The following is a 25,147-nucleotide window of genomic DNA, read 5'->3' on the forward strand; positions in this document are numbered from 1 at the left end:
GAAACAAACATGGATTACGAAACCCTGGGCGATATTGTCCTGCTGGCCATCGTCACCCTCATCAGTGTGGTCCAGAACGGTAAGGGAATCCCCTCCCTCAGGGTAGATTTTGTTTCTAGTTGTTTGAAAGTCAGGCTTACACAGTTGTGTGTGTGTGTGTGTATGTACACTTTTGTCTTTATCTGTATTTGTATCTTTATTTGAATGTATAGGGGTTTGAGCCTTTCTGCGTGAATTTAGGTTTTTCCTTCTCCCAATCGTCCTTTCACGTTAATGGGGATGATTAATCATGTCCGTAGGGCCAGGGCAGCAAGCTGTACAAAACCCGTCACTGGAGTGTCTGCAATCAGCATTTTAACTATGAATTACTGTGGCCAGAGACCAGTTGGAGGGCAGGAAGGCTGGAAAGGGACAATCAGATATATGTTCACCCAGACACTGGGTTATACTAATTGCAGCTGGGCTGTCTTCACCTGTCACCTCTAGGCTAAGAAAAAGGAAACTTTTGATAGCTCCCTGTTGGTCCAGGCCGAGTCGGGGGAAGCTGGAGGGTCTCCTCCTGTGAGAACAGACTCTTTTCATCTCTCCTGAGATGCCCCAGGCCCTGGCCCTGGTCTGTCCAGGGGGTCCTAGGCTTTTCCATAGAAGCACAGCAAACCCGGAGCAGACTTGAGGTGGACGATGAGATTTCTAGTTATTTTTGGCAGATGAGATTAAGTCTTCTTCTTTGGTGCAAGGGGGGAGGAGAGATTACAGATGGCCACATGTCTGAGTTTGAACCGCAGTCTTTCGGCCAGCCATTTCAGATAGATAACGACAGGGCACAGTGGTCTCCCTGACACAGTCCCATGAACTGAAGAGGCTTCCTGGTGGGGGAGAGACAAGTGTGGACCAGCTACTGCTTCGGGCTGGAGACTTCTCCTCCTGGGCACACAGATGATTGGGGTGCACGTGCAGCGGTGTGGCGAGCACGGCCCCAGCATCACAACCTCTGTCCCTCCCCATCCAGTCCCCCCCAATTCCCTTTCACAGCATTGTCCCACCCAAGCTCGGGGGAGAAGACATGCTGCTGCCCTTCTGAAGCCACAGAAGGAGCCCTTGCCTCCCGCTCAGAGGCTTAGGATCAGCCCTGCTCCCCTCTGAGGCAGAGACCAGGGCTCCGTGGTGTGATGCAGACATCACCCTGTGAAGACTTGTTGTTTCTAACTGTTAAATGTGCCCGTGCAGGGGAACAAGAACAATGCAAATGACTTGGAAGGTAACAGCTCTACCTGTTTTCACCGTTGAGTTTTTAGGCAAACACAAAGGCCCAGTTGTAGGTCCAGAACTTCTCTCTGCAGTCCTAATTAACCTCGATGTCGCAGCCACAGGTCTACCTTACTGAGGGCGGAAAATATGCAAAAACTCTGGCCCCACCCCCAATTACATTTGATACCCTTTCTGTTAGCTTTAGGAACTATTTACATGTTGTTGCCAGGCATGGCGCACTTTGTCCTTGTCCCAAGACAAGGAGGTCAGTCCCCGTGTCTGTGACAGTGTTGGAGAGCTCTGCACTCTCGGTACATTGTGTGAGCCCGATTCCCCAGGGGCAGGGCCAGAGCCCACCCGCCTGGTGGAACCTCCTCCTCTGCCTCCCCGACGCTCGTTAGTCATCAAGATCTTTGAACTCGTGGCCCTCTTCCAGCTTGATCCAGCAGAACGTACGTTTGGAAATGCAGACCAAGTTTAAAGTACCTCGTTCCAAGGGACCTGGACCAGAACTACCAAAGCCTGGTTTCCCAGGGAGTGTAGAGAGGTGGATTTCCTATGCGTAGCATCCAGAGGGCCTCCAACTTCTTGGCCAAGGTGCCAGCAGCTTTGCCATGAAGCAAACTTGGGAAACACAGATTTAGAGAAAGTGATTTCCATAGGAAGCCAAACTAATTAGACTGGGAGGAGAGGGTGAGCTGAGGGGAGGGACCCGGGCCTCGTGCGCGGAGGCCTGAATGGTGACAGCAGAAGTCTTCTTTACAGCATCCTCAAGAGCCCCTGCTGAACACTCCCCTGATGGAGGGCTCACAACGCACTGGCCTTGCCCTTCCCATTGTTAAGTGTATTGAGAATTTGCTTTGTGTCAAGTATGGTGCTGGGCATAATATTATCTCATTTAATCCTTGCACCCTATGAAATATATAGTATTATATTGCTTTGTTTTTTATTTTTAAATTTTTTTAACATCTTTATTGGAGTATAATTGCTTTACAATGGTGTGTTAGTTTCTGCTTTATAACAAAGTGAATCAGCTATACATAAACATATATCCCCATATCCCCTCCCTCTTGCGTCTCCCACCCACCCTCCATATCCCACCCCTCTAGGTGGTCACAAAGCACTGAGCTGATCTCCCTGTGCTATGCGGCTGCTTCCCACTAGCTATCTATTTTACATTTGGGAGTGTATATATGTCCATGACACTCTCTCACTTTGCCCCAGCTTACCCTTCCCACTCCCCGTGTCCTCAAGTCTGTTCTCTATGTCTGCATCTTTATTCCTGTCCTGCCCCTAGGTTCCTCAGAACCTTTTTTTTTTTTTAAGATTCCATATATATGTGTTAACATACGGTATTTGTTTTTCTCTTTCTGACTTACTTCCCTCTGTATGACAGACTCTAGGTCCATCCACCTCACTACAAATAACTCAATTTCGTTTCTTTTTGTGGCTGAGTAATATTCATTGTATATATGTGCCACATCTTCTTTATCCATTCACCTGTCAATGGACACTTAGGTTGCTTCCATGTCCTGGCTTAATTCACAGGTAAGCAAAGTGGAGCTTGGAGAGGTTAGACCATTGGTTGGAGGTTCCAGAGCCAGTAATGGTGAAACTGGGATTCAAACCTACTCCAAAGGGTAGACCTTTACACAGTGTATTTTGTCTCGAATTCATTCATTCAAATGCTCACTACTCAGGAAGTTCTCTCTTATATGGAACTGAAATCTGCTGCCTTATAATTTCTATCCACTGGTGTGTCTGTTCTTTGGAAAAGCTGAGACTGTGCCTGCTGCTTCTGTGTTTACAAAGTCACCTGTAACATCCCTTCTTCAATGTATCATTCCTCCTATGACTTGGTTTCCAGAGTCCCTTGTCATTGGGTTCCCCCTCCTACCCCACTCCCCAACTTGCCATGTTCTTTCTAAGATGCAGGTGGGTGTTTTCCATGCAGGGAAACTGTTCCCGAGATTCAGACACCAGTTCTGTTAAAATAATGGATGTGTGAATTGTTCTTTTGTATCACGCTGCTGGCCCATACTAACTTAATGAAAATCTCAAGAGCTTTTTATGTGATCCTGAGAAAGTTATTTACCTTCTCTGACCACCAGTTTCCTCAACAGAGAGATGGAGTTACTAATATCTTCTCTGTGTGATGGTTGAAGGTATTGCCTGAGATCATTAACACAGGTAGAGTAGCCAGCAGAGACCAGAGACCATGTGGTAAGTTCTTGGTCACCGTTTGCAGCCTTCTCTCTCCGTGTCTCTCTCTGTCTCTCTGGTTTGGCCTGACGTTAGCAGCCAGCCAAGAGAAGCGTGTGAGTGGTCTTTGCACGCATCGTTTCTGTAACGTGGTCAAGGAAAATAGGAGTTGGAGTGTCAGTGTTTGGAGGAGTGGACAAAGGTGGCCCAACTCTTTCACGTTTAGCTTAGAAGGAGGGGGAGGTAGACCCTAGTGGGATACAGGACTAAGGCACGCCTGTTTTTGTTTTGTTTTGTTTTGAGGGTAGGAAAGATCTGAGTGTGTTTCAAAGGTAAAGATTAGGAGGGAAACAGAGACTGAAGGTCAGGAAATGGGGCAAACACTGATGAACAAAGACCCGAAGAGGGTGGCAGAAGCAGCGTCAGGGTTGCAGGTGGAGGGCTAAGGCTTGGAAAATGTTCTTGGGCAAGGAGAGGAAGAAGAGAGGCAGACTCGGAGAAGGACGGCCACGCCGTGCAGTTGGCTGCAGAAGTAACCTCAGACTTTCTTAATACGGTCTCTGTTTACATGTTCAGGGGCAAGCGGTGCCACCTTGGGTTCTGGAAAGACAATGATCAGAATTTTCCACTGTATTCTATGGTAAGAAGGGACGTCCAGAGTGGACAGTTGGATACTTAAACCCTGTGTAGTCGATGGAATCCCTGAAGTGAGCTTCTATGTGACAGTAGGAGCTTCTATGTGACACACCCTTGAATGCCCAGCTGGAGTTGAGTCCCAACCTCCCTGCTCCCCGGTGGAGTGACTCTGAGAAAATTATTTAACCTCCCTGAGCCATAGGGCCCTTGTCTACAAAGTGGGGACAGTACCACCCACTTCACAGAGCTGGTGCCAGGCCCAATACAGGAGCATATGTCCAATGCCTAACAGAGGGCCTTCAGACAAGCCAGCCCTGCAGCTCTGCTCAAAACGGGCACAGTTCTAAGAGAGGAATGTACTTTTGACAAAAAGGAACACGTGAAGACTTTTATTCATGTACACAATGGATAAGGCATCCTTTTTATGTCTTTTTGAGGAGCCTAAGAGGAAGTTGATGGAAAGAAACCCTGTGAGTGGGTCCCTGACAATCACCCTTTTCCCTTTCTCACTCTTGAAATAGGAGGAAAGGAATAAAATAGGAGGGGTGAGAGAGAGAGAGAGAGAGAGAGAGAGAGGGAGAGACCTTTATCCCACCATCCCCACCATCCCCACCATCCAGCCTGCAGATTCGGTCCCCTCAGCATCTCTTAATCCCACAAGCATCACCCTAACCAGCTCCCTTCTGTCTTTCCCCTGTCCTGGGTCTCACCCCTTTAAACACTCACCATGCTAAAGACACAGTGGCTTTCTGGCGATGCCGCTCCTCAACTTACATCTGCCAGTAACTCCTTGTTGCTCTCAAGATGGAAGTAAATTCAGAAGTTCTTAACGTGGCTCTCATCAAGGTCACGGTCCTGCTGCCAAGTCCGGCAGGCACTTCTCAGCCACCGTCTTCTTCAGCCTTGGTTCATTTACTGCTTTCTCCCTGGGGCTCCCTCTGGCCACCCTGTCTGCACCCCCAGTGGCCCCTGTCGTGCTGTGCCTTCTCTTTTGTCTACAGCTTGGCACACTGTGTCGTTCTAATTTTTTGCATTTTGTTTACTGTGTGTGGTCTGTCTTCTCTTCTTGTATCCTCGCCAGAATGTAAGCTCCTCAGGCCAAGGCTCTTTGTGTGTTTTGTTCTCAGACGTAAGCTGAGTGTCTGGCACATGGCAAGTGATAATAGAGAAATGTCATTGAAAGAACAATTCACCACCTACCTCTTTGGTCTCATCTGTAATTGTACCAGGTTCCACTTCCCATTCCCCACCACCAATAAGCTGGATGTACTGACCCCCAGAGGTTCTTGCCTCTGGACCTTTGCACGTTCCATTACACTAGAGTCGAGTGGTCTCCTCTGCTTGCCACACTTGTTCTTCAGATTTTATCTTAAATATCACTTCCTCTAGGAATCTTTCTGTGTCCCAAACACTGAATTAAGTTGCCCCCTTTGACCCCCGATGGCTCTGTATTCTCACTGAATCTGATCTTAGCACGAGTCACTCTGTAGTGTAATTTCTTTACTTGGTTGTCTATTTCTTCCGACTGTCGGATCCTTGAAAGTGAGGGTCGTGTCTTGCTCACCATTGAGTCGCCAACACCAAATGCAGTGATTAATGGAGGGTAGCTGCTGAGTAGATTTTTGCTCAGTTACATTTGATGGAGGACATTTAGGGCTCTTTAGATGTCAAGTTAAGGAACCGTCTAACATTCTAGTAAAATAATGGGATACCAGGCTCGTGAATGTTCCCCATTATAAACCAAATCCAAACCTTTCCCTCTGGCAGGGTTCTTTGCCCACAAGGTGGAGCACGAAAGCAAGACCCATAATGGGTGGAGCTTCCAGAGGACGGGGACACTTGCCTTCGAACGGGTCTACACTGCCAAGTGAGTCCAAACCCTGACACTGCTAACTGACAGAGAGGGGGCCTGGGCACAGGGCTGCACGTCTGTCTGGGCCAACCTTCCAAAGGTGGGGGAGGCGGGGTTCCCAGGGAAGCTTGAACTTCACCTGGGAGACTCTGGGGGCACTTTTCCTCATCTTAGCAAGTGGTGGTGTGTAAAGAGAGGAAGCCGGGCTGTGAGATGGCAGGTTGGAGCTCCGCCTGTTCGGGAACCTCTCAGCCAGTCATTCAGTCGTGGAGTTGACTGATTTTCTGGGGCGTTAGTCCAGAGGGGCTGCCGGGAAATCCAGCCATTGCTCACCAGCCGGCTTCGGAAGCAACAGGCAGGACCAGCTGGCAGCTGCCTGCAGCCCCTCAGGTCCCCTCGGTGGGGTCTGGAGGGGACTCTAGTGCGTTTCCTAAGCCAGGTCTCATGGAGCAACCAGAACGGAGAGAATGGGGGAATTATGCAATGGCTTCCCCACCTCTCCTGCTTTACTTCTGAATGAAAAGCTGTTTGAAAACACCTGAAGAACTCAGTGAAGGAGGCGCGTGCTATTTGGGATGCAAATCCAACATCCATTTTCCTCTCTGCTGAAGCATTCAGACAGAGGGTTCAGCCAGCGGCCTGTCACCTGCTTCTCTGAGCCTGTGATTGGCCTGTGAGAAAGGGAGGCTGAAGCTCTGAGCTGGCCTTCAGTCTCGGCTTGGAGGTGACTTGGATGTCTCCAGAGATCCTTCCAAAGTGGGAGTCGTGGCCACACAAGCAATGGCAGGAATAGCACAAGCCAATGCAGCCCCTCGAGGCCCCTCTGTCTCCCGTGGGCCCCAGCCCCTCAGACCCAGCACTGCTGCGCAGTCTGATTCCGAGGAAATCCGTTCCTGAACTACTTACAGGGAGATTTCCATCTTAAGATTCGGACCTGCAGTGGGTTAATTCTCAGAATCCATTGAAGAAGCGTAAGGATGCAATTTAAGCCATATTAGATGTTCACGTTTACAGGACGTGGAGGAGAGTGTGTGCGGTGCCCGCAGCCCCTCTGTGCTGTTTGCAGGGGAGATGGGAGAGGGCCCCTCAGATACACCCACGTGCAAGAGTGCAAGAGGGGCAAGGACAGTGTCCTCCATCAGGGGTAACGCCAGAACCTCCCCCCACATGGAATCCAAAAGAACGTGAATGCCATTCTACCTGTTGGGAAAGAGAAGCTTCTTCCCGCCCAGATCACTACATTCTCACCGGCTGCCCCGTGTTCTTAGGGGCACAGCCGGGCCCGTCTGGAGAAGTGGCGCAGGGCTGCATGCGGCGGAATTTCTCGGTACCGGGTGAGAAGCTAAGTTTCCATCCTGCCGGAAATGAAGAAGAACCGGGCCAGGCCAGGCCGCCTGGTGTCTGCCATCTCCCCCAGGAGTGCACTAGCCCTGCTTCTCAGAAGACACCTCGCTGACGCCTGGTTCCCGCTGCCAGCCTCCAGGTGGCATCCCTGACGTCCGAAAGCGCTAGAGGAGAGTGGTGGGTGATTGGTGCCGCCTGGGGGTCCCCACCGCATGGGTGCTGCCACCCAGCTCCCAAACCCACGTGACTTTCCCACTTACCCCCCCGAGAGAGGGATGGGGGGAGAGAGAGCTGTGGAGAGGTCGGAGCTTTGAGGGTAGGGGCGAGCGGAGGGGGATTTTCTGTAATTAAAAGGTTGCCCAGACACTGCTGTGGTTTTGTTACAAAGACTACTTCCTCCCTGACCCAGCTGGCAGCGCCCTGTGTGTGTCTGGGGTGGGTTGTGGATGGTGCTGAAGATCAGCACAGAGGCTGCCGCCTGCTGGCGACGCCAGGAGCCCCCGGTCTGCGTGCCCGAGCCAGGAAGCTACCAGGAAGGGCCTTATGTGATAGCCCGGTAGAAAGTCATCCCCAGTGATAGCTTCTCCAGGGGCCTCCAAAAGCACCAAAGAGGGGTACAAGAAGAGCCTTAGGGGTGTGAGAAGAAAAGAACATGTAGTTTATGTTGCTATCTAAAAAATAGGAAATTGAACTTTACTCAATTTTAATATACAGATTGAGAGAAGGATGTGTATATAATTTGTACATAAATACACCCGTCATAGAGTTGCATGATCAAAACTCTTGGTTGATGGCGTGTGGGATCATAAATATTTAGAGACTGTATAAGGGGAAAAATAGCAGAAAGAATAAATGATGCTGGTGGATTGAAAGGGCTGATGCATGTTTTTCAGCATAAAGTATGACTGTTGAGTGATCCAGAGAGTTCAAGATTTGGGGGCTGTTGGTAAACAGACGTCCCAGCCAGGTGAGGCCTTCAGCTCAGACTCAGCCTCGGTTAGTGGGCTGCGCTACCACCCATCTCCCTCGAGGGCAGAGCTGAGTCAGGGTTTGAGAGTTAAAAGGATCTCGACCTTGACTCTGTCTTCATGTGTCTAAAACATAGATCAAAGTCCTGTCCCCAGCACAGCCAGAGCCGTCAAAGTTTGATTTTTGGAGAAAAGTCTCAGTTAACTGACCTAAGATTCTTCTCCATGAGTGCAGGTGAGCACAGGTTGTGGAGAGAAGATGGGTCTCTGCAGATGTGTCATTTTCCAAAATGTGACCCATAGATTACAAGTTCATGGGCTGTTAACAGGTGTTAAAGAAAAGAATAAGTTCTGTACAGCAAGACTTTTGAGGAACTTTAAAGTACTAAGACACTGTGATTCTTGGTTCTACAAGAAGAGGAGGTCTTATTTAACTACAGACACCCCTCCTTTTTTTTTTTTTCTAGAGCATATCAAAGGTTTAGTGTTTCACAAGATGCAGTTTGGTAAATGACACCCTGAGGTCCCTTCTCCCTCCACTGGACTCACTTCCAAGTAGCAGGGACTTATCCCAGGGTTGCAGGATTCCTCAATATACGTAAATCAATCAATGTGATAAACCATATTAACAAATTGAAGAATAAAAACCATATGATCATCTCAATAGATGCAGAAAAAGCTTTTGACAAAATTCAACACCCATTTATGATAAAAAAACCCTCCAGAAAGTAGACATAGAGGGAACTTACCTCAACATAATAAAGGCCATATATGACAAACCCACAGCCAACATGGTTCTCAGTGGTGAAAAACTGAAACCATTTCCACTAAGATCAGGAACAAGAAAAGGTTGCCCACTCTCAGCACTATTATTCAACATAGTTTTGGAAGTTTTAGCCACAGCAATGAGAGAAGAAAAAGAAATAAACGGAATCCAAATCAGCAAAGAAGTAAACTGTCACTGTTTGCAGAAGACTTGATACTATATATAAAGAATCCTAAAGATGCTACCAGAAAACTACTAGAGCTAATCAATGATTTTGGTAAAGTAGCAGGATACAAAATTAATGCACAGAAATCTCTTGCATTCCTATACACTGATGATGAAAAATCTGAACAAGAAGGAAATGCTCCCATTTACCATTGCAACAAAAAGAATAAAATACCTAGGAATAAACCTATCTAAGGAGACAAAAGACCTATATGCAGAAAACTGTAAGATACTGATGAAAGAAATTAAAGACAATACAAACAGATGGAGAGATATACCATGTTCTTGGATTGGAAGAATCAACATTGTGAAAATGACTATACCACCCAAAGCAATCTACAGTTTCAATGCAATCCCTATCAAACTACCAATGGCATTTTTCACAGAACTAGAACAAAAAATTTCACAATTTGTATGGAAGCACAAAAGACCGTGAATAGCCAAAGCAATACTGAGAAAGAAAAATGGGGCTGGAATAATCAGGCTCCCAGACTTCAGACTATACTACAAAGCTACAGTAATCAAGATAGTATGGTACTAGTACAAAAACAGAAATATAGATCAATGGAACAGGTTAGAAAGCCCAGAGATAAACCCATGCACATATGGTCACCTTATTTTTGATAAAGGAGGCAAGAACATACAATGGAGAAAAGACAGCCTCTTCAATAAGTGGTGCTGGGAAAACTGGACAGCTACATGTAAAAGAATGAAATTAGAACACTCCCTAACACCATACACAAAAATAAACTCAAAATGGATTAAAGAACTAGATGTAAGGCCAGACACTATAAAACTCTAAGGAGAAAACATAAGCAGAACACTCTATGACATAAATCACAGCAAGATCCTTTTTGACCCAGCTCCTAGAGAAATGGAAATAAAAGCAAAAATAAATAAATGGGACCTAATGAAAGTTAAAAGCTTTTGCACAGCAAAGGAAGCCATAAACAAGATGAAAAGACAACCCTCAGAATGGGAGAAAATATTTGCCTATATTTTGAAGCAACCAACAAAGGATTAATCTCCAAAATTTACAAGCAGCCTATGCAGTTCAATATCAAAAAAACAAACAACCCAATCCAAAAATAGGCAGAAGACCTAAATAGACATTTCTCCAAAGAAGATATACAGGTTGCCAACAAACACATGAAAGAATGCTCAGCATCACTAATCATTAGAGAAATGCAAATCAAAACTGCAATGAGGTATCACCTCACACCAGTCAGAATGGCCATCATCAAAAAATCTACAAACAATAAATGCTGGAGAGGGTGTGGAGAAAAGGGAACACTCTTGTATTTTTGGTGGGAACGTAAATTGATACAGCCACTAGGGAGAACAGTATGGAGGTTCCTTAAAGTACTAAAAATAGAACTACCATATGACACAGGCATCCCACTACTGGGCATATACCTAGAGAAAACTATAATTCAAAAAGAGTCATGTACCACAATGTTCATTGCAGCTTTATTTACAATAACCAGGACATGGAAGCAACCGAAGTGTCCATCAACAGATGAATGGATAAAGAAGATGTGGCACATATAACAATGGAATATTACTCAGCCATAAAACGAAATGAAATGGAGTTATTTGTAGTGAGGTGGATGGACCTAGAGTCTGTCATACAGAGTGAAGTAAGTCAGGAAGAGAAAAACAAATACCGTATGCTAACACATATACATGGAATCTAAAAAAAAAAAAAAAAGGTTATGAAGAGCCTAGGGGCAGGACAGGAATAAAGATGCAGACATACAGAATGGACTTGAGGACACGGGGAGGGGGAAGGGTAAGCTGGGACGAAGTGAGAGAGTGGCATGTCCATATATACACTACCAAATGTAAAATAGATAGCTAGTGGGAAGCAGCTGCATAGCACAGGGAGATCAGCTCAGTGCTTTGTGACTACCTAGGGGGTGGGATAGGGAGGGTGGGAGGGAGATGCAAGAGGGAGGGGATATGGGGATATATGTTTATGTATAGCTGATTCACTTTGTTATAAAGCAGAAACTAACACACCATGGTAAAGTAATTATACTCTATGTTAAAAAAAAAGAAGATAAAAGGTGGTAAAGACAATATAAAATTAAACATTTTAATACTGAAAAAAAAAAAGTGGCAGCCCCGAGTGGGACCCAGGCTTTGTGACTTTAGGGACCACAGGAGTGACCTCTAAGGTCTCTAAAGGCAGCTCTATCACTGACCAAAGGACAAAAGCTGCTTGAGTTCAGCCCAGCAGCAGCCCTCTGGCGAGGAGGGGCATGTGTGCATGCAGCTGTGGATGGAAGATGTGTCATAGGTCCTGGATGGGGAGAGGGACTGGCTTGAGCCAGAATGGAGGTTAGGACTCTGGGCGTATTCTGGAAATCCAGAGAAGAGCCCATTTTCTTAGAGTTGGGAGAATTTCATTCAATTCCAGGCAGACTGTGTTGTACCAGGGCCCATGGTGACTTGATATAAGAGGCAGGAATGATTGAATGGCTGATCTAATGCCACATCACTAGACACTTCTCTCTATGAGCACATCCCTTGGACAATAAAGAATTTTTTAAAATTTTGCATCACCCAGACAAAATCACAACTTCAAAACAAACAAAACAGAAGCTTGAGAATGAGAGGAAGCAGGGGAGAGCTTTGATATTAATAGATTTTCAAACTGTTGGAGCGTCAGGTATTAGATCCCATCAGACATGGAACATTATTCAACTAAATAAAGGAATTTTCTCTCTAGTTTTCTGAAACTGGGAGATGGATCTTTTCTCAGTCCTGAGTCTGCAGTTTTGTGTCTCTAATGAGGTGTAAGAATAGACGTGATGCATTTGCTTTGCGGCTGCTACAGTTATCACTTTCGGGCTTGTTTACTCACTAAGTGCTTCACCCCAAATGGCAGATTTGTAAGGGACTCCCGCCCTTCGGAGTTCTTACTGTGTCCATAGATCATTGGAAATCCTGGGTATCCAGAGCCCCGAGCAGTGTCATCTGGGCTCTTCTGGCTCTCCTGTGTCTATCCAGGACAGGGTACATTGGTTTCTTACCTTTTCCATTTGTTAACTTCTCTGGTAAAGGATTTTTTGACCATTAGAAAGGTCTGAAGGCCCCTGTGACCCAACCTCTGGGTTCTCTGCAGGGGACAGCCTAAAGGCTGGTCATTCCAGGGTTCTCAGTGGTACCAACTGAATCATGAGATCCTATTGGTTTGAACGAGGCTTCAAGGCTGATTTTTAGGGAACTTTATGAGAAACAGATCAGGAAGGATCCAGATGAAGAATACAAAGAAGGAATTTGGATAAAAGGCCAAATGTAATTTGAAAATTGCATCTTTGCTTTTACCTATACAGTTCGAATTACCTTAGACCAGTGGTTCTCAAACTTGAGTATGTATCAGAATCACCTGGAGGGCTGTTAAAACTCTTGCTGGGTCCGCCCTCAGAGTTTTTAATTCCTTAGGTCCAAGGAAGGCATTAACATTTGCATTTCCAACAAGTTCTGTGGTGATTCTGACGTTGCTGATCCAGGGGCCACACCTTGAGAACCAGTACATTAGACCATCGACTCTTAGAGCTTAAGTGGATCTCACAGTTATTCTGTATTAGTCTCTTAGTTTTACTGGTAAGGAAACTAAGTCCAGAGAGATTGCTTTGCCAGTGCCAAACAGCAGGTTAATGTCAGGTGGGGGACGAAATCCTAGTCACCAAATCCTTCCCGCTCTGTTGCATTGCCCCTCCTCTTTTGAGTCTTCTTGTGTTGTGTTTCCATGGACGTGCATATTGATTGTTCTGATCTAGGCTGTAAACTCAAGAGAACACTTGCTGTTTGCTTTAGTGCAGGCATACCTCTTTTTATTGTGCTTCACAAATACTGTGGGTTTTTTGTTTTGTTTTGTTTTGTTTTACAAATTGAAGGTTTGCAGCAGCCCTGCATTGTCACATGATGGTTACCATTTTTTAGCAATAACATTTTTAAATTAAGGTATGTACCTTGTTTTTTAGACATAATGCTATTGCACATATATTGGACTACAGTATAGCATAAACATCACTTTTATGTGTACTGAGAAACAAAAACATTCCTGTGACTTGCTTTATCCGGTATTTGCTTCATCGTGGTGGTGTGGAACTGAACCCACACTATTTCTGAGGTGTGCCTGTGGAGTCGAAGAGGTAACACACCTGGTTTTAGAGTCGTACTGACCAGGCTGTGAATCCTGGCTTTGCTACTCTGTAGCTGGGTGACCCTGGGCAAGTTATTCAACTTCTCCAAGATTCAGTTTCTCATCTGAAACATGAGACTAATTGTAGTAGGCCGAATAATGACCCCCAAAGGTGTTCACATCCTAATCTCGGGAACATGTGAATGGGTTATGTTACATGGCAAGGAGGAATCAAGGTTGCTAACCAGCTGAATTGAAGTTCAATTTAAGAGATTATTCTGGATTATCTGGGTGGGACCCAATGTAATCACAAGGGTCCTTCAAATGTGGAAGAAGGAGGCAGAAGAGTTGGTGTCGCAAAGAAGACATGATCAGACATTGCTGGTTTTGAGGTTGGAAGGGTCCACAAGCCAAGGAATGCAGGCCATCTCTAGAAGCTGGGAAAAGCAAGGAAACAGAAGCGATGCATCTCCAGAAGGAATGCACCCATGCGGACACCTTCGTTTTGGTCCAATGAGACCGATTTCAGACTTCTGACCTCCAGATAATCAATGTGTCTTGTTTTAAGCCACTGAGCTTGTGGCTAGTTGTCCCAGCAGCCACAGGAAACGCATGCAGTCACCATGTGTGCTCACAGGATTGCCTGAGTTTAAAGGAGACCAAGGGTGTAAGACACCAACACGAGGGTGAGGACTGAGCCCTGCACAAAGCCATTGCTCCAGCAGCAAGATAACGCTGGGAGCACCAGCTTTGCTGAACCGACCCCGGTCCCTCTAATGCTTGAGGCTCGCCTTGCCTTCCTCAGCCTGGCCCGCGTGTCTGGGCTGACTTGTGTGTCTGACCTGAAGGTTTCTTAGTCGGGTCCCTCTTACCTGCTGCCCCGACCCTGACTGCCGCCCAGCCCTGCTGTCCGTGGCGCTCACTATTCAATTCCAAGAGGCGCTTTGGCGTAACCGGGAACAGGAATCCTGCCAAGGTGAATACATCAAGAAAGTGGGTGTCCGATCGGCTTCACCGAGGAAGGGAGCGGATGGATTCCGAACACGTGTCCGCTTTACACACACCACTGTCTGTTTCTGACGTCTTATCAGGTAAAGGTCAGTGGAATTACGAATGGGGTTTGTGCTGTGCGCTACAGTGATTATTAATTCGGGGTTTCAGGTAATTTTCAGACTGCACTGCAGTAACGTGTCTTCTGATGTTTCCCCTTGTGTATTTATTCTACAGCCAGAACTGTGTCGATGCGTACCCCACCTTCCTTGTCGTGCTCTGGAGCGCCGGGCTCCTCTGCAGCCAAGGTAACCCAGGCTTCTCTTTGTGTGTTCTCTTTCTGAAACATGATGCATCACCCGGAGATTCGAGTGCAGGCTTTTTGCTGAAAAGGCTTTGCCTGCCCTCCAGCTCCAATCCACGAAGCCCTGGAGAGGCGAGACACTCCGGACGCCATGTTTCAGCGGGCGGGGTGCCCGCGCGGAGCCCTGCGGTAATGCATCGCTAATGCTGGCCCCCTGGTGGCTGGTGGAGAGTGGCTGAGCTGACAAGGGTTGTTTAAGGCTAAAGGTGACTCAGAATCCTTAAGCAGTGTTAGCTCAGGTACAAGGGCGTTCTGAATGAGAGCGCCCGAGGGGTCTATTCTGGGCCAGCTGTCACTTGGCGGTCCTGCTAATCGGCTCCTGCATGTGGTCCTTCTTCGGTCCAGGTCTCCAGCCTCCCCGGTTCTTAGCAGCCCACGGTCTTGACTTCAGCAAGTTGACACCCAGAGTTGATTTAAAATTAAATGGAAACCCGAGTGGTGGGTTTTTTTTGGGGGGGGGGGCCGTGCCACGTGGCGTGTGGAATCCTAATTCCCGGACCAGGGATCGAACCCGCGCCCCCTTCATTGGAAGCACAGAGTCTTAACCACTGGACCACCAGGGGGAGTCCCTCTGTGGTATTTTTGGTCCCCTTTGGAGACTGGCACTGTGTCTGGTGAAGGCTCGGCATGACCTGGCCGGCTTCCATGCTGTGGCCCAGCGGTGCGTGAGAAAAGGCCACTAGTGTCCTCTGGCCTTCACTCATTCTATAAAGTAGGTAAAATGGATATTATTTCCTCCTGTTACCTTTGAGGACCCTTTGGTTCAGGGACATAAAGGGACTTTTTCAAGGTTGCTCAGCTGGTGAATAACAGAGCCAGGATGGGAGCCAAGGTCTTTCTGGCTAAATCCTGGATTTTTCACAAGTATCCTCTTTATTTATTTCCATAAAAATATACATTGAACACCTACTATGTGCCAAGCCCTGTCCCTGGATACACAGCGATAAATAAAACAGAGATGGTGGTGAAGCACACAGCAGTTGGCGAGATGGACCATAGAAAATAAATGAATGGATAAATTTTTGCCAAGAGTGAGACATGCCATGAAGGAAAAGAATAAGATGCAGTGAGAGAGAAGAGAGGTGAGGGATGGTAGCAGAAACCACTTCAGGAATATCATGTGCGCTGTAAGGCTGTCAGTAAGCTCACTCTTTATTTCCCACTTTCTGTCCTCAGTTTAACAAGAAACATGTCTGGCATCACTTGAAAAATCAAGTCAAACTACACTTAGAGTAGGAGTGATGATTCCTTTTATGCCTTAGACGATACTTGATACAGGTGAATCTGGAGTTGTTCTGGTTAGTTAAATACAAAGGGAGTTGGAAGGGGTTTCAAGGTCCTGGAAATATGCATTTTCTGCCAAAACAAGTGTTGGCATTGCTGGGAGACAGAAGTGTCAGTCACCCCTGTTCAATAATCATCACTTCCTATGAATATGGTAGATTGTAGAATTTTTTAGGTGAAAGGAGCCCCAGCCCAAACCCATCACTTTACAGAGCAGGAACCCAGACCCCAGGAGAACTTGCTCAAACCTGAGAATTTTAGACCCTGGATTTGAATCCATGACACCTCTCCTGGTGTTCCAAGCAGCCCAGGTCCACACCAGAGGTGGGCGCCATTCCCTGCATATGGGTGATGAGTTCAGCCACTTGGCACCCTGATTTCTTTTAGGTCATGTTCACCTTAGCTCCCAGTGAAAGAGAGATGGGCCGGTAAGTTAAAGCAGAGCCACCCAGAAGGGACCAACCAGGAAAGACTTTGTCCAAGGCAAATTGTGAATTGTGACAATTTTGTGACCTTCAGAGAAGAGAGGATCGGAGACCAGAGTACCCGGTATGCCTCGGGCAGTAGGTGACACATAAAAAGTGCTCGGTTAATGCACTTAATTTGGTATTTGAATAATGCTGGGGGGCTTTCACAGAGCTTTTATACCCATACTTCTGTTTCACCCGCATATTAATTCCTGATAGGTAGGAAAGCTGGAATCAGCCCTTTGTCCAGATGTGGAATGAGTTAAGCATTAGCTCCAGGTCATAATAGTCCTGGTGGGGCTGGGTTTCCTAACTCTCAGCTCCAAGTGTTCAGGACTCCATGGGGTTATTTGGCTGGAATGCAAAGGGCATTTCTTTCCCCAGAGATCTTTCCTGAACTGTAGCAATTGTTCAGAAAAGGTTGCGCATCACAATTCCTGGAGGCCCACAGGTGAAGGGTGTACTTTGAAGAGAACCAGCTTCAGAGCAGGCCTCTGGGTTCAAGTCCAGCTCTCCTCCCAAACACACACACACACACACACACACACACACACACGCACACACACATTTACAAGCTGACAGTCTTACACAAGCCCCTTGGCCAATGGAGCCCATGTTTCCACATCTGGAAATAGAAAAGATGATATCAGTCATGTGAAAAGGATTCAAATTAGATGAAGGGTTTGAAAAGACTTTGTAAACTACACCGTGATACCAATACAGGGTAACATGAATATTATTATTATTTTTTTATGTGAACATAATTTTTTATTTCTCTGAGATAAATGCCCAAGTGTACAGTTGCTGTACCATATGGTAATTCCATGTTTAGTTTTGTAGGAAATTATTGAAGTCTTTACCAGACTGTAACATTTCACATTCCCACCAGCAATATGTATCCTCATCAGTGTTTGGTGTTATCGTTATTTTTTGTTAGCCATTCTGATAGGCGTGTAGTGATGTCTCATTATAGTTTTAATTTGTGCTTCCTTATAATGTCTAATGAGAATAATCTTCATGTGCTTTTTTTTTGCCATTTGTACACCCCCTTTGCTGAAATATCTTTCATGTCTTTTGTTAAATTTCTAATTAGATTGTTTTGTTTTGTTTTTTCTGTTGAGTTTTTTTCTAACATCTTTATTGGAGTATAATTGCTTTACAATGGTGTGTTAGTTTCTGCTTTATAACAAAGTGAATCAGCTATACATATATCCCCATATCTCCTCCCTCTAGTGTCTCCCTCTCACCCTCCCTATCCCACCCCTCTAGGTGGTCACAAAGCACCGAGCTGATCTCCCTGTGCTATGCGGCTGCTTCCCACTAGCTATCTGTTTTACATTTGGTAGTGTATATAAGTCCATGCCACTCTCTCACTTCGTCCCAGCTTACCCTTCCCCCTCCCCATGTCCCCAAGTCCATTCTCTACATCTGCATCTTTATTCCTGTCCTGCCCCTAGGTTCTTCAGAACCATTTTTTTTTTAAGATCCCATATATATGTGTTAGCATGCGGTATTTGTTTTTCTGTTTCTGACTTACTTCACAACATGACTATTATTAAAGACCTCAGGTTTCTTCCAGCTGCAGGCTCTTTGCTGAACTTCACATCAGCCCCGACTGGCAGAAGCTGAGGCCTCTGCTCAATTTGGTGACCAACACTGATTGCATAATGACTGTATTAATATTGGGTTAACTTAGCATGCTTTGGGGTCAGCGACACTAACGCGAGGTGTTTTCCTTTCTCCACTTAGTTCCTGCAGCTTTCGCCGGACTGATGTACCTGTTTGTGAGGCAGAAGTACTTTGTTGGCTACCTGGGGGAGAGAACGCAGAGGTAGGCCACTGGGACTGTTTAAGAACCGTGCAGGGAGTCGTACTTTTCCAGCTGGAAGAGTGATCATTCACAACGGTATTCTGTCTACCATTTAAGGCCCTGTGGGACCACTCAGGGTGGGAGGGCAGAGGTCAACTAGGGTCCCTCGTCCTTTTCTCCCTGAGCTTTGCTGGTTCTGAAATACAGCTGGGGCCCTTGACTAGTTTTCCCATTAAAAAATTCCTCCACTCGGTGCTGGGCTCACAAAGGATGCTTTAATGCATTCTTTGCAACCCCACACCCTCTACTCCCACCCTGCAGAGTCTGGGGCTTGAATGACGGTCTCTGTCTGGCTTCCCAAAGCCTCCAGTGAGTGAAACATTTCATTGTTTGCCTTGAGAAACGAGAATGAAAGCTTGCACCTTGTGAGGAGCTCTCTTGAGCAACAGATCATCCGGGGACCCGCAGAAAGAATGTTGAGACAGTTAGATGCGCTAGCAGGCATCAGACGGAGCCAGTGGATAGAGTCACCCCTGCGCTGCTTACAGACGTCGCCCAAAGCGGCAACTGTACTTTCCCTAGACCTGGGTTGGGAAGGCTGGATTTTAGTAAAATGAATGATAATACTTGAAGAAGAAATGTTTGAGCTACAATTTCCACTAGTTCCTGAGTGATCAGAATTCCTGATGGGCTCTGAAGGCCGGGAAGATGCTCTGGGAGCTCCGCCCACATGCTGACCCCAGCCTCCTGCTCCATGTCTCTCCCTTGTGTGGCTTCACTTCTCTCTGTCTCTCACAATAGCGCCCCCTCTAGTGGATAAGGGACTCTCCGTTCAGAGAGCCTCCTTCGGCGGTGATGAAGGCAGTGCCATCCCAGAAGGTCACCAGGTGAAAACACTGCTTCTGGGGAACCCAGGGGCCTGCGAAGCTGAGTGATTTCGGGTGGTTGGATGGTCAGCTGCAGCCGGAGAGGAATGCTGGTGCCCCAGCAAGTCTCCTCCAAGCTCACCTCCCCCTCATTCCTCTCTAGCGACGTTTTTATTTATCCTCTAAACCCACAACTCCATTACCTCTCACATCCTTATCAACGCTGTCCTCAGTGATATTCTTTATCCTTCTTTATCCTGGAAAACCTCTATTCTGCCTTTCCCCAGAGGTTTACCTGTTGTCCAGAGTCGAAGGCGGCAGAGTAACTATCAGTGAAATGAGGGGCCCTGCTCTCCCGGCTGGCTCTCCCAAAGTCCCATCTTCCTCCCCCAAAGTCCCAGGAATTCAGCCCAGTCACTGGTCTCCTCTGTATCCGTCACCACTTGCCTGAGATCTTAAAGTTGCTTTAATTTTTAAATTTTTTTGGCCACGCCGCGTGGCTTGCGGGATCTTAGTTCCCCGACCAGGGATTGAACCCGGGGCCATGGCAGTGAAAGCACAGAGTCCTAACCACTGGACCAGCAGGGAATTCCCTTAAAGTTGCTTTAATTCCAAGACACTCTGTGGGACATGACGAAATATGTCCATTTACCCACAGGCTCTTTTCATTTCAAAGGTAGTCACTACTAGGGAATGAACAAGAACAAACAACAGGATATAGATTTAAAAATGGGGGCTTCCCTGGTGGCGCAGTGGTTGAGAACCTGCCTGCTGATGCAGGGGACACGGGTTCGAGCCCTGATCTGGGAGGATCCCACATGCCACAGAGCGGCTGGGCCCGTGAGCCACAACTACTGAGCCTGAGCGTCTGGAGCCTGTGCTCCGCGACAAGAAAGGCCGCGATAGAGGCCCACGCACCGCGATGAAGAGTGGCCCCTGCTTGCCACAACTAGAGAAAGCCCTCACACAGAAATGAAGACCCAACACAGCAAAAAAATAAATTAATAAACTCCTACCCCCAACATCAAAAAAAATGAAAAAAAAAATGGACACGTCTCTGGACCTCATTGAAATGAGGCCTATGCTCTTAAATCCCTCCCTGGTCTCCCCCATTAGGTGGTAGGAAGAAGATCCCATCGCTGCTTAGCCCACGGTCTGTGCCAGTTCTGGACCCTTCTCACCACCCCTGCATATGCATTGCTAATCATCATGGTGCTCCTTCCCGCCGAGACCAAGCATGGCCTCACGATACTTTCTCAACACAGTGTTCTGGGCAGTTGTCATCAGCAGAAATGATATACACTAGATGAACTGTCTGGTCCTAATTTAGACCAAAATATAGCCTGAGGTAGCTGTGAGCCTCTGTGGTCATGTCAAGGGGATTTTTTTTTTTTCTGTGCCGTGGGCCATGCCGCATCTTAGTTTCCTGACCAGCGATCAAACCCATGCCCCCTGCATTAGGAGCGCAGAGTCTTAACCGCTGGGCCGCCAGGGAAGTCCCCAGGTCAAGGGGTTTTTAATTCTGCCTTTTAGAAACTACTTGCTAATCCCTCTTCTGTTGTAGACTCCTCTCCTTCCCCCACCTTCTGTCCCTGGGCTGTGTCACCCTTGGACTCTGCAGACGCCTTAATGCCCTCCGGACCTGCTTTAGTTCTTGGCCTCACCAACACATGGAGGTTACTGCTCAGTGAGCTCCTTCCCCAGAACTTTCTCCCTTGGGCTCTAGATCATCTCTTGGGTCTGCTCCCTGCAGAAGTTCCAGTGTCATTTTTGGTCCAGTGGGTAGGTAAGTCACTCCTTGAGGTATCTCCCTCACCAAAGCTTCACCTTCCGGCTTCAAGCTGCCCTGCAAGGATTTTACATCTCCCTCCTTTACTCCTAGAAGTTATGGCTCTTATTCTCAGTCCTTCTCCTGACACGGTGACCCCTCTCTCCCTGTCCTGATTAGGTCATCAGTAGCATCCTTAACGACACTGCAGTGTAGGATGAATTTTAGTTTCTTCCCCTTTCATTCTGAGCTACTATCTGGGCCCAAACTCAATGGCAGTTGGCATGATGTTACAAGACTCTCTGCCTTTTATCACCTGCCTTGCATCTAGGCTGCTCTATCTGTTTGTCCCTCAGAGCCCTGTTCCCTGTTGGAGCTCCCACTAAATTCCTCTTTGCAATTTGAAGTTCTCAGCTCAGAGCTGGTTTGCGCAAAGATTGGCTGCGACTCGAGGCCTGTGAATTCGGGTTACCCAAGCCCACCTTCTCCTCATTGCCCACGCCCCCCTCGTTCACTCAGCATCATTCAGGACCTTTACTGACCACCTGCTCTGAGCAGGTACTGTGTCAGTTGTGAGGTGATAACAGTAAGCATGGCAGAGACCTGGCAACCTCCCAGAGTCAGGGGCACCGTGCAGGACCCCAAATATTGAGCTTACAGAAATGATAATGGACACAGTTTTCAAAAGCCTATCTCCAAGCTTGAGACTTAAAAATGCAGTGAATGAAAGGCCAGAGCTGGGGACACCCCTGTACACACTTAGCCCTGCACATGGCAACGTGCTGAGTTCTTGTCTGGGAAGAGTTACAGCACCATAGACCCATCTCCTTAGGGGAGATACGCCTCGAATCCTTAGAAATATCCTACCCAAATCAAGAACACCACTGTTTCATCAGGAGGTACTCCTGTTTCATCCTTCACCACAGATTTATCTTGAGCACGTTCTGAAATAGCTTCACAAATCACTTTTCCTTGTTTCTGTAATGAGCATATGGTGGCCTCATTCATGTGATAAATCTGAGTCACTACAATATTTGACTTTTAACAATTTAATTTCTCAGAAGCCTCTATTCTCTGGCTGAAAAATAGACTCCTTTGCTTTCTTTTCAATTCCTTATCAGCATTAGCAGGCAATTCTCTGTATTTGTCTTTGAGGACCACCATAACAAAGTGCCACAGACTGGGGGGCTTAAACAACAGAAATGCATTTTCTCACAGTTCTGGAGGCTGGAAGTCCAAGACGAAGATGTCAGGAGCGTTGGTTTCCTCTGAGGTCTCTTTCCTTGGCTTGCAGACGGCCGTCTTCTCCCTTTGTCTTCAGTGGTCTTCCCTCTGTGCATGTCCATGTCCTCACCTCTTTTAATAAGAACACCAGTTATGGTGAGTTAGGGTCCACCCCAGTGACCTCATTTGATCTTAATTACCCCTCTTTAAAGACCCTCTTTCTAAAATAGTCATTCTGCAGTACTGGGGTTTAGGAACTTCAACACATGAATGCAGGGGATACAATTCAGCTCCTGACACTCTCTTTTGGGACCAAACTTTTTTTTCCCCAACAAAGAGCTAGAATGTGTCACTTCATGAGCAGGACTGTGAACAGGAAACCAAGGAGAGAGGAACACAGCCGGCTAAGGAGCTGGCAGTGTGTCTCAGACTTTACTGGGCCCAGGAGTCACAGAGGGAGCTTGTCAGTGGCACAGACTCTGACCCAGTGGATCTGGGGAGGGACCTGGGATTCTGCATTTCCAACAAGTTTCCGTGCTGCTGGTCCACGGGACACTGTGGGCAACGAGGACGTTCATACTCAACTGTGGAATGATTTTCAAATTCTCGACACAGGAATATCAGGAGTTGCCTTATGAACCTTGGGGGTCCCTTTCAAAAAGATAAAATTTCTAACGTCGAACCTATGGAAGCCACATTCTGCTCTCTGACTGTAGCAAACAAGGGCCAAGCAGCATTAAGGCATCTGTTTAGCTGAGCTGGCTGATCTCGGGGAGCACTCCCGATTGCCACAGGGGCCCCTCTCCGGGGTCTTTACTAACAGCCTTAGAGCTCACTTGGCTGGACTTTCCAAACATGCCAGTGCTGCACAGATGGACCAGCCACAGCCGTCATAGGAGGAAGCTGCAGGGGAGAGAGGAAGCCAGGGCAGCTCCTGTGCACAGCTAGGTGGTCACATGTCACTGGGGAGATGCCTCCTGACACCAGCTGATGCTCTGTCTAAGCGGCTTAGGATTTCGAGCCTCTGAGAGAAGGCGAGGAAAAGTCTCCCTCCCCGGATTCACTTAGATTGTAAGGGCCTGCCTTCCAGCGCTGGGGGTCGGCCCTCTTTAGTGTGAGCGTGAGTTATTCCCAGGCAGCCTCAGGAGACTAGATGGAGCCCTCAGAGGCCAAAGCACCTCTTAGATTCCACCAGCCTTCTTGGCTCATTGAAACCATCCTTCTCACATAGAGGCACTGAAAGTCCTGCATTCCACACACTGGCCAGCACAGCTCCTCTTAGGCAGCCCATGGGTTCCCAGTCCCTGGTCAGAACCCCTCTGACCAGCAGAAGCCACCTCCTTCATGCCATCCAGGAGCTGGCATTCCGATGGCACAGAGAAGCCGGAGAGAAGAGCCCTAATGGTGATGGGTTTGAGGCTCCTTTAGCTTGGTTTTTTTTTTTTTTTTTTTTCTTCTTGTGGTATGCGGGCCTCTCACTGTTGTGGCCTCTCCCGTTGCGGAGCACAGGCTCCGGACGCGCAGGCCCAGCGGCCATGGCTCACGGGCCCAGCCACTCCGCGGCATATGGGATCCTCCCAGACCGGGGCACGAACCCGTATCCCCTGCATCGGCAGGCGGACTCTTAACCACTGCGCCACCAGGGAGGCCCTTTAGCTTGGTTTTGAAATAGATTCAATGACTAATAGTAGCTAAGACACTTCCATCCTTCATATGAAGTAAATGGAGCATTCTAGAGTAAAAGGAGCTGTAATTTAAACCCCCTGTATCTCAAAGTGATAATATTTTTTGTTAAATTGGTATCATTTGTGCTGCTTCTACAGTTTTCTATTTACTTTCTTTCCAGCACACCTGGCTACATATTTGGGAAACGCATCATCCTCTTCCTGTTCCTCATGTCCCTGGCTGGGATAGTCAACTATTTCCTCATCCTCTTTTTCGGAAGTGACTTTGAAAACTACATCAAGACAGTCACCACCACCATCTCCCCCCTCCTTCTCATCCCCTAACTGAATTCTGGGTGGGTGTGCTCAGCTAATTAATACCTAGAAGCCATCATAACTCAACCCTTTAAATGATGCTGTAAATCTGATGACCCCCTGGGCTTTGCAGCTTGAGTGAACCTCACTTTTCCTGGAAGAGAATATCTTCATGTCAGCTCCGCCCCGGAACATGATGGTGGTACCAGATTTGCTCTTCAGATCCCGTCTGTGTGTTTCTTACTTATCCTGCTTTCTGAAGATGTTTTGTGACCCGATTTATGTTTTCCTAAAATAAAATGCAGACACATATGTGAGGCTGGTGGTTGAGTTTTACGTGGGTAAATTGCTACAGTTGAATAACTGCTTTGTTTTCCTTGACCTTAATGATGATGATAAAAAATACGCTGTCTTCACACACACACACACACACACACACACACACACACACACACACACACACACACACACCTGGAAGGTCACCAGTGGTCAAGTGTGATTATCTCTGGGTGAAGAGATTTGGAGTAAGTGTTAATCTCTTATTTATATTTTCATGTATTATTTGAAAATATTTAAGTGGCAAAAAATACCACTAAACAAAGAAAGAGACAGGACACAACTGAAGGCTGCCTTTTCCAGGTTGGTCTAGTATTGCCCCTGACCCCCAGCATAGCACCCTATGCACGTGTCAACCACAGCAAATCCATAACACAATGTCAAGGTGTTTTTAGTATGTGCCACCCATCCCCACTAAACCATCAGCTCTTGAATGTTCCTATTTATTTTGCTTTTCCTGTGCCAAGCTTAGAGGCTGGCACATAGCAGGCACCCAATGGCTCAGACTATTTGGGAACTCAAAAATTAACGTCCTGTACGGTGATGTAGGGGACAGTAGGCGTGAGTCGTATGAGATTAAGATTTTTTTTCTAACGGTTTTAATGAGATAAATAAATTGAGGATAAATGCAAAAACAAACAAGCAGTCCTTCCTATGGACAAACA

General features: G+C 47.0%; 1 protein-coding gene across 1 annotated transcript; it reads left to right on the forward strand.

The window, feature by feature from the left end:
• ALOX5AP (arachidonate 5-lipoxygenase activating protein) lies at positions 1-24,176 on the forward strand. The gene is made up of 5 exons (XM_060080057.1): positions 1-79; positions 5,854-5,953; positions 14,622-14,692; positions 18,249-18,330; positions 24,014-24,176. The coding sequence occupies exons 1-5, from the start codon at positions 10-12 to the stop codon at positions 24,174-24,176; spliced, it is 486 nt and encodes a 161-aa protein (XP_059936040.1). The 5' UTR covers positions 1-9.
• Positions 24,177-25,147: the final 971 nt, after the last annotated feature.

This window comes from Mesoplodon densirostris, chromosome 17, assembly GCF_025265405.1.
Source record: "Mesoplodon densirostris isolate mMesDen1 chromosome 17, mMesDen1 primary haplotype, whole genome shotgun sequence".
NCBI classification, from domain to species: domain Eukaryota; kingdom Metazoa; phylum Chordata; class Mammalia; order Artiodactyla; family Ziphiidae; genus Mesoplodon; species Mesoplodon densirostris.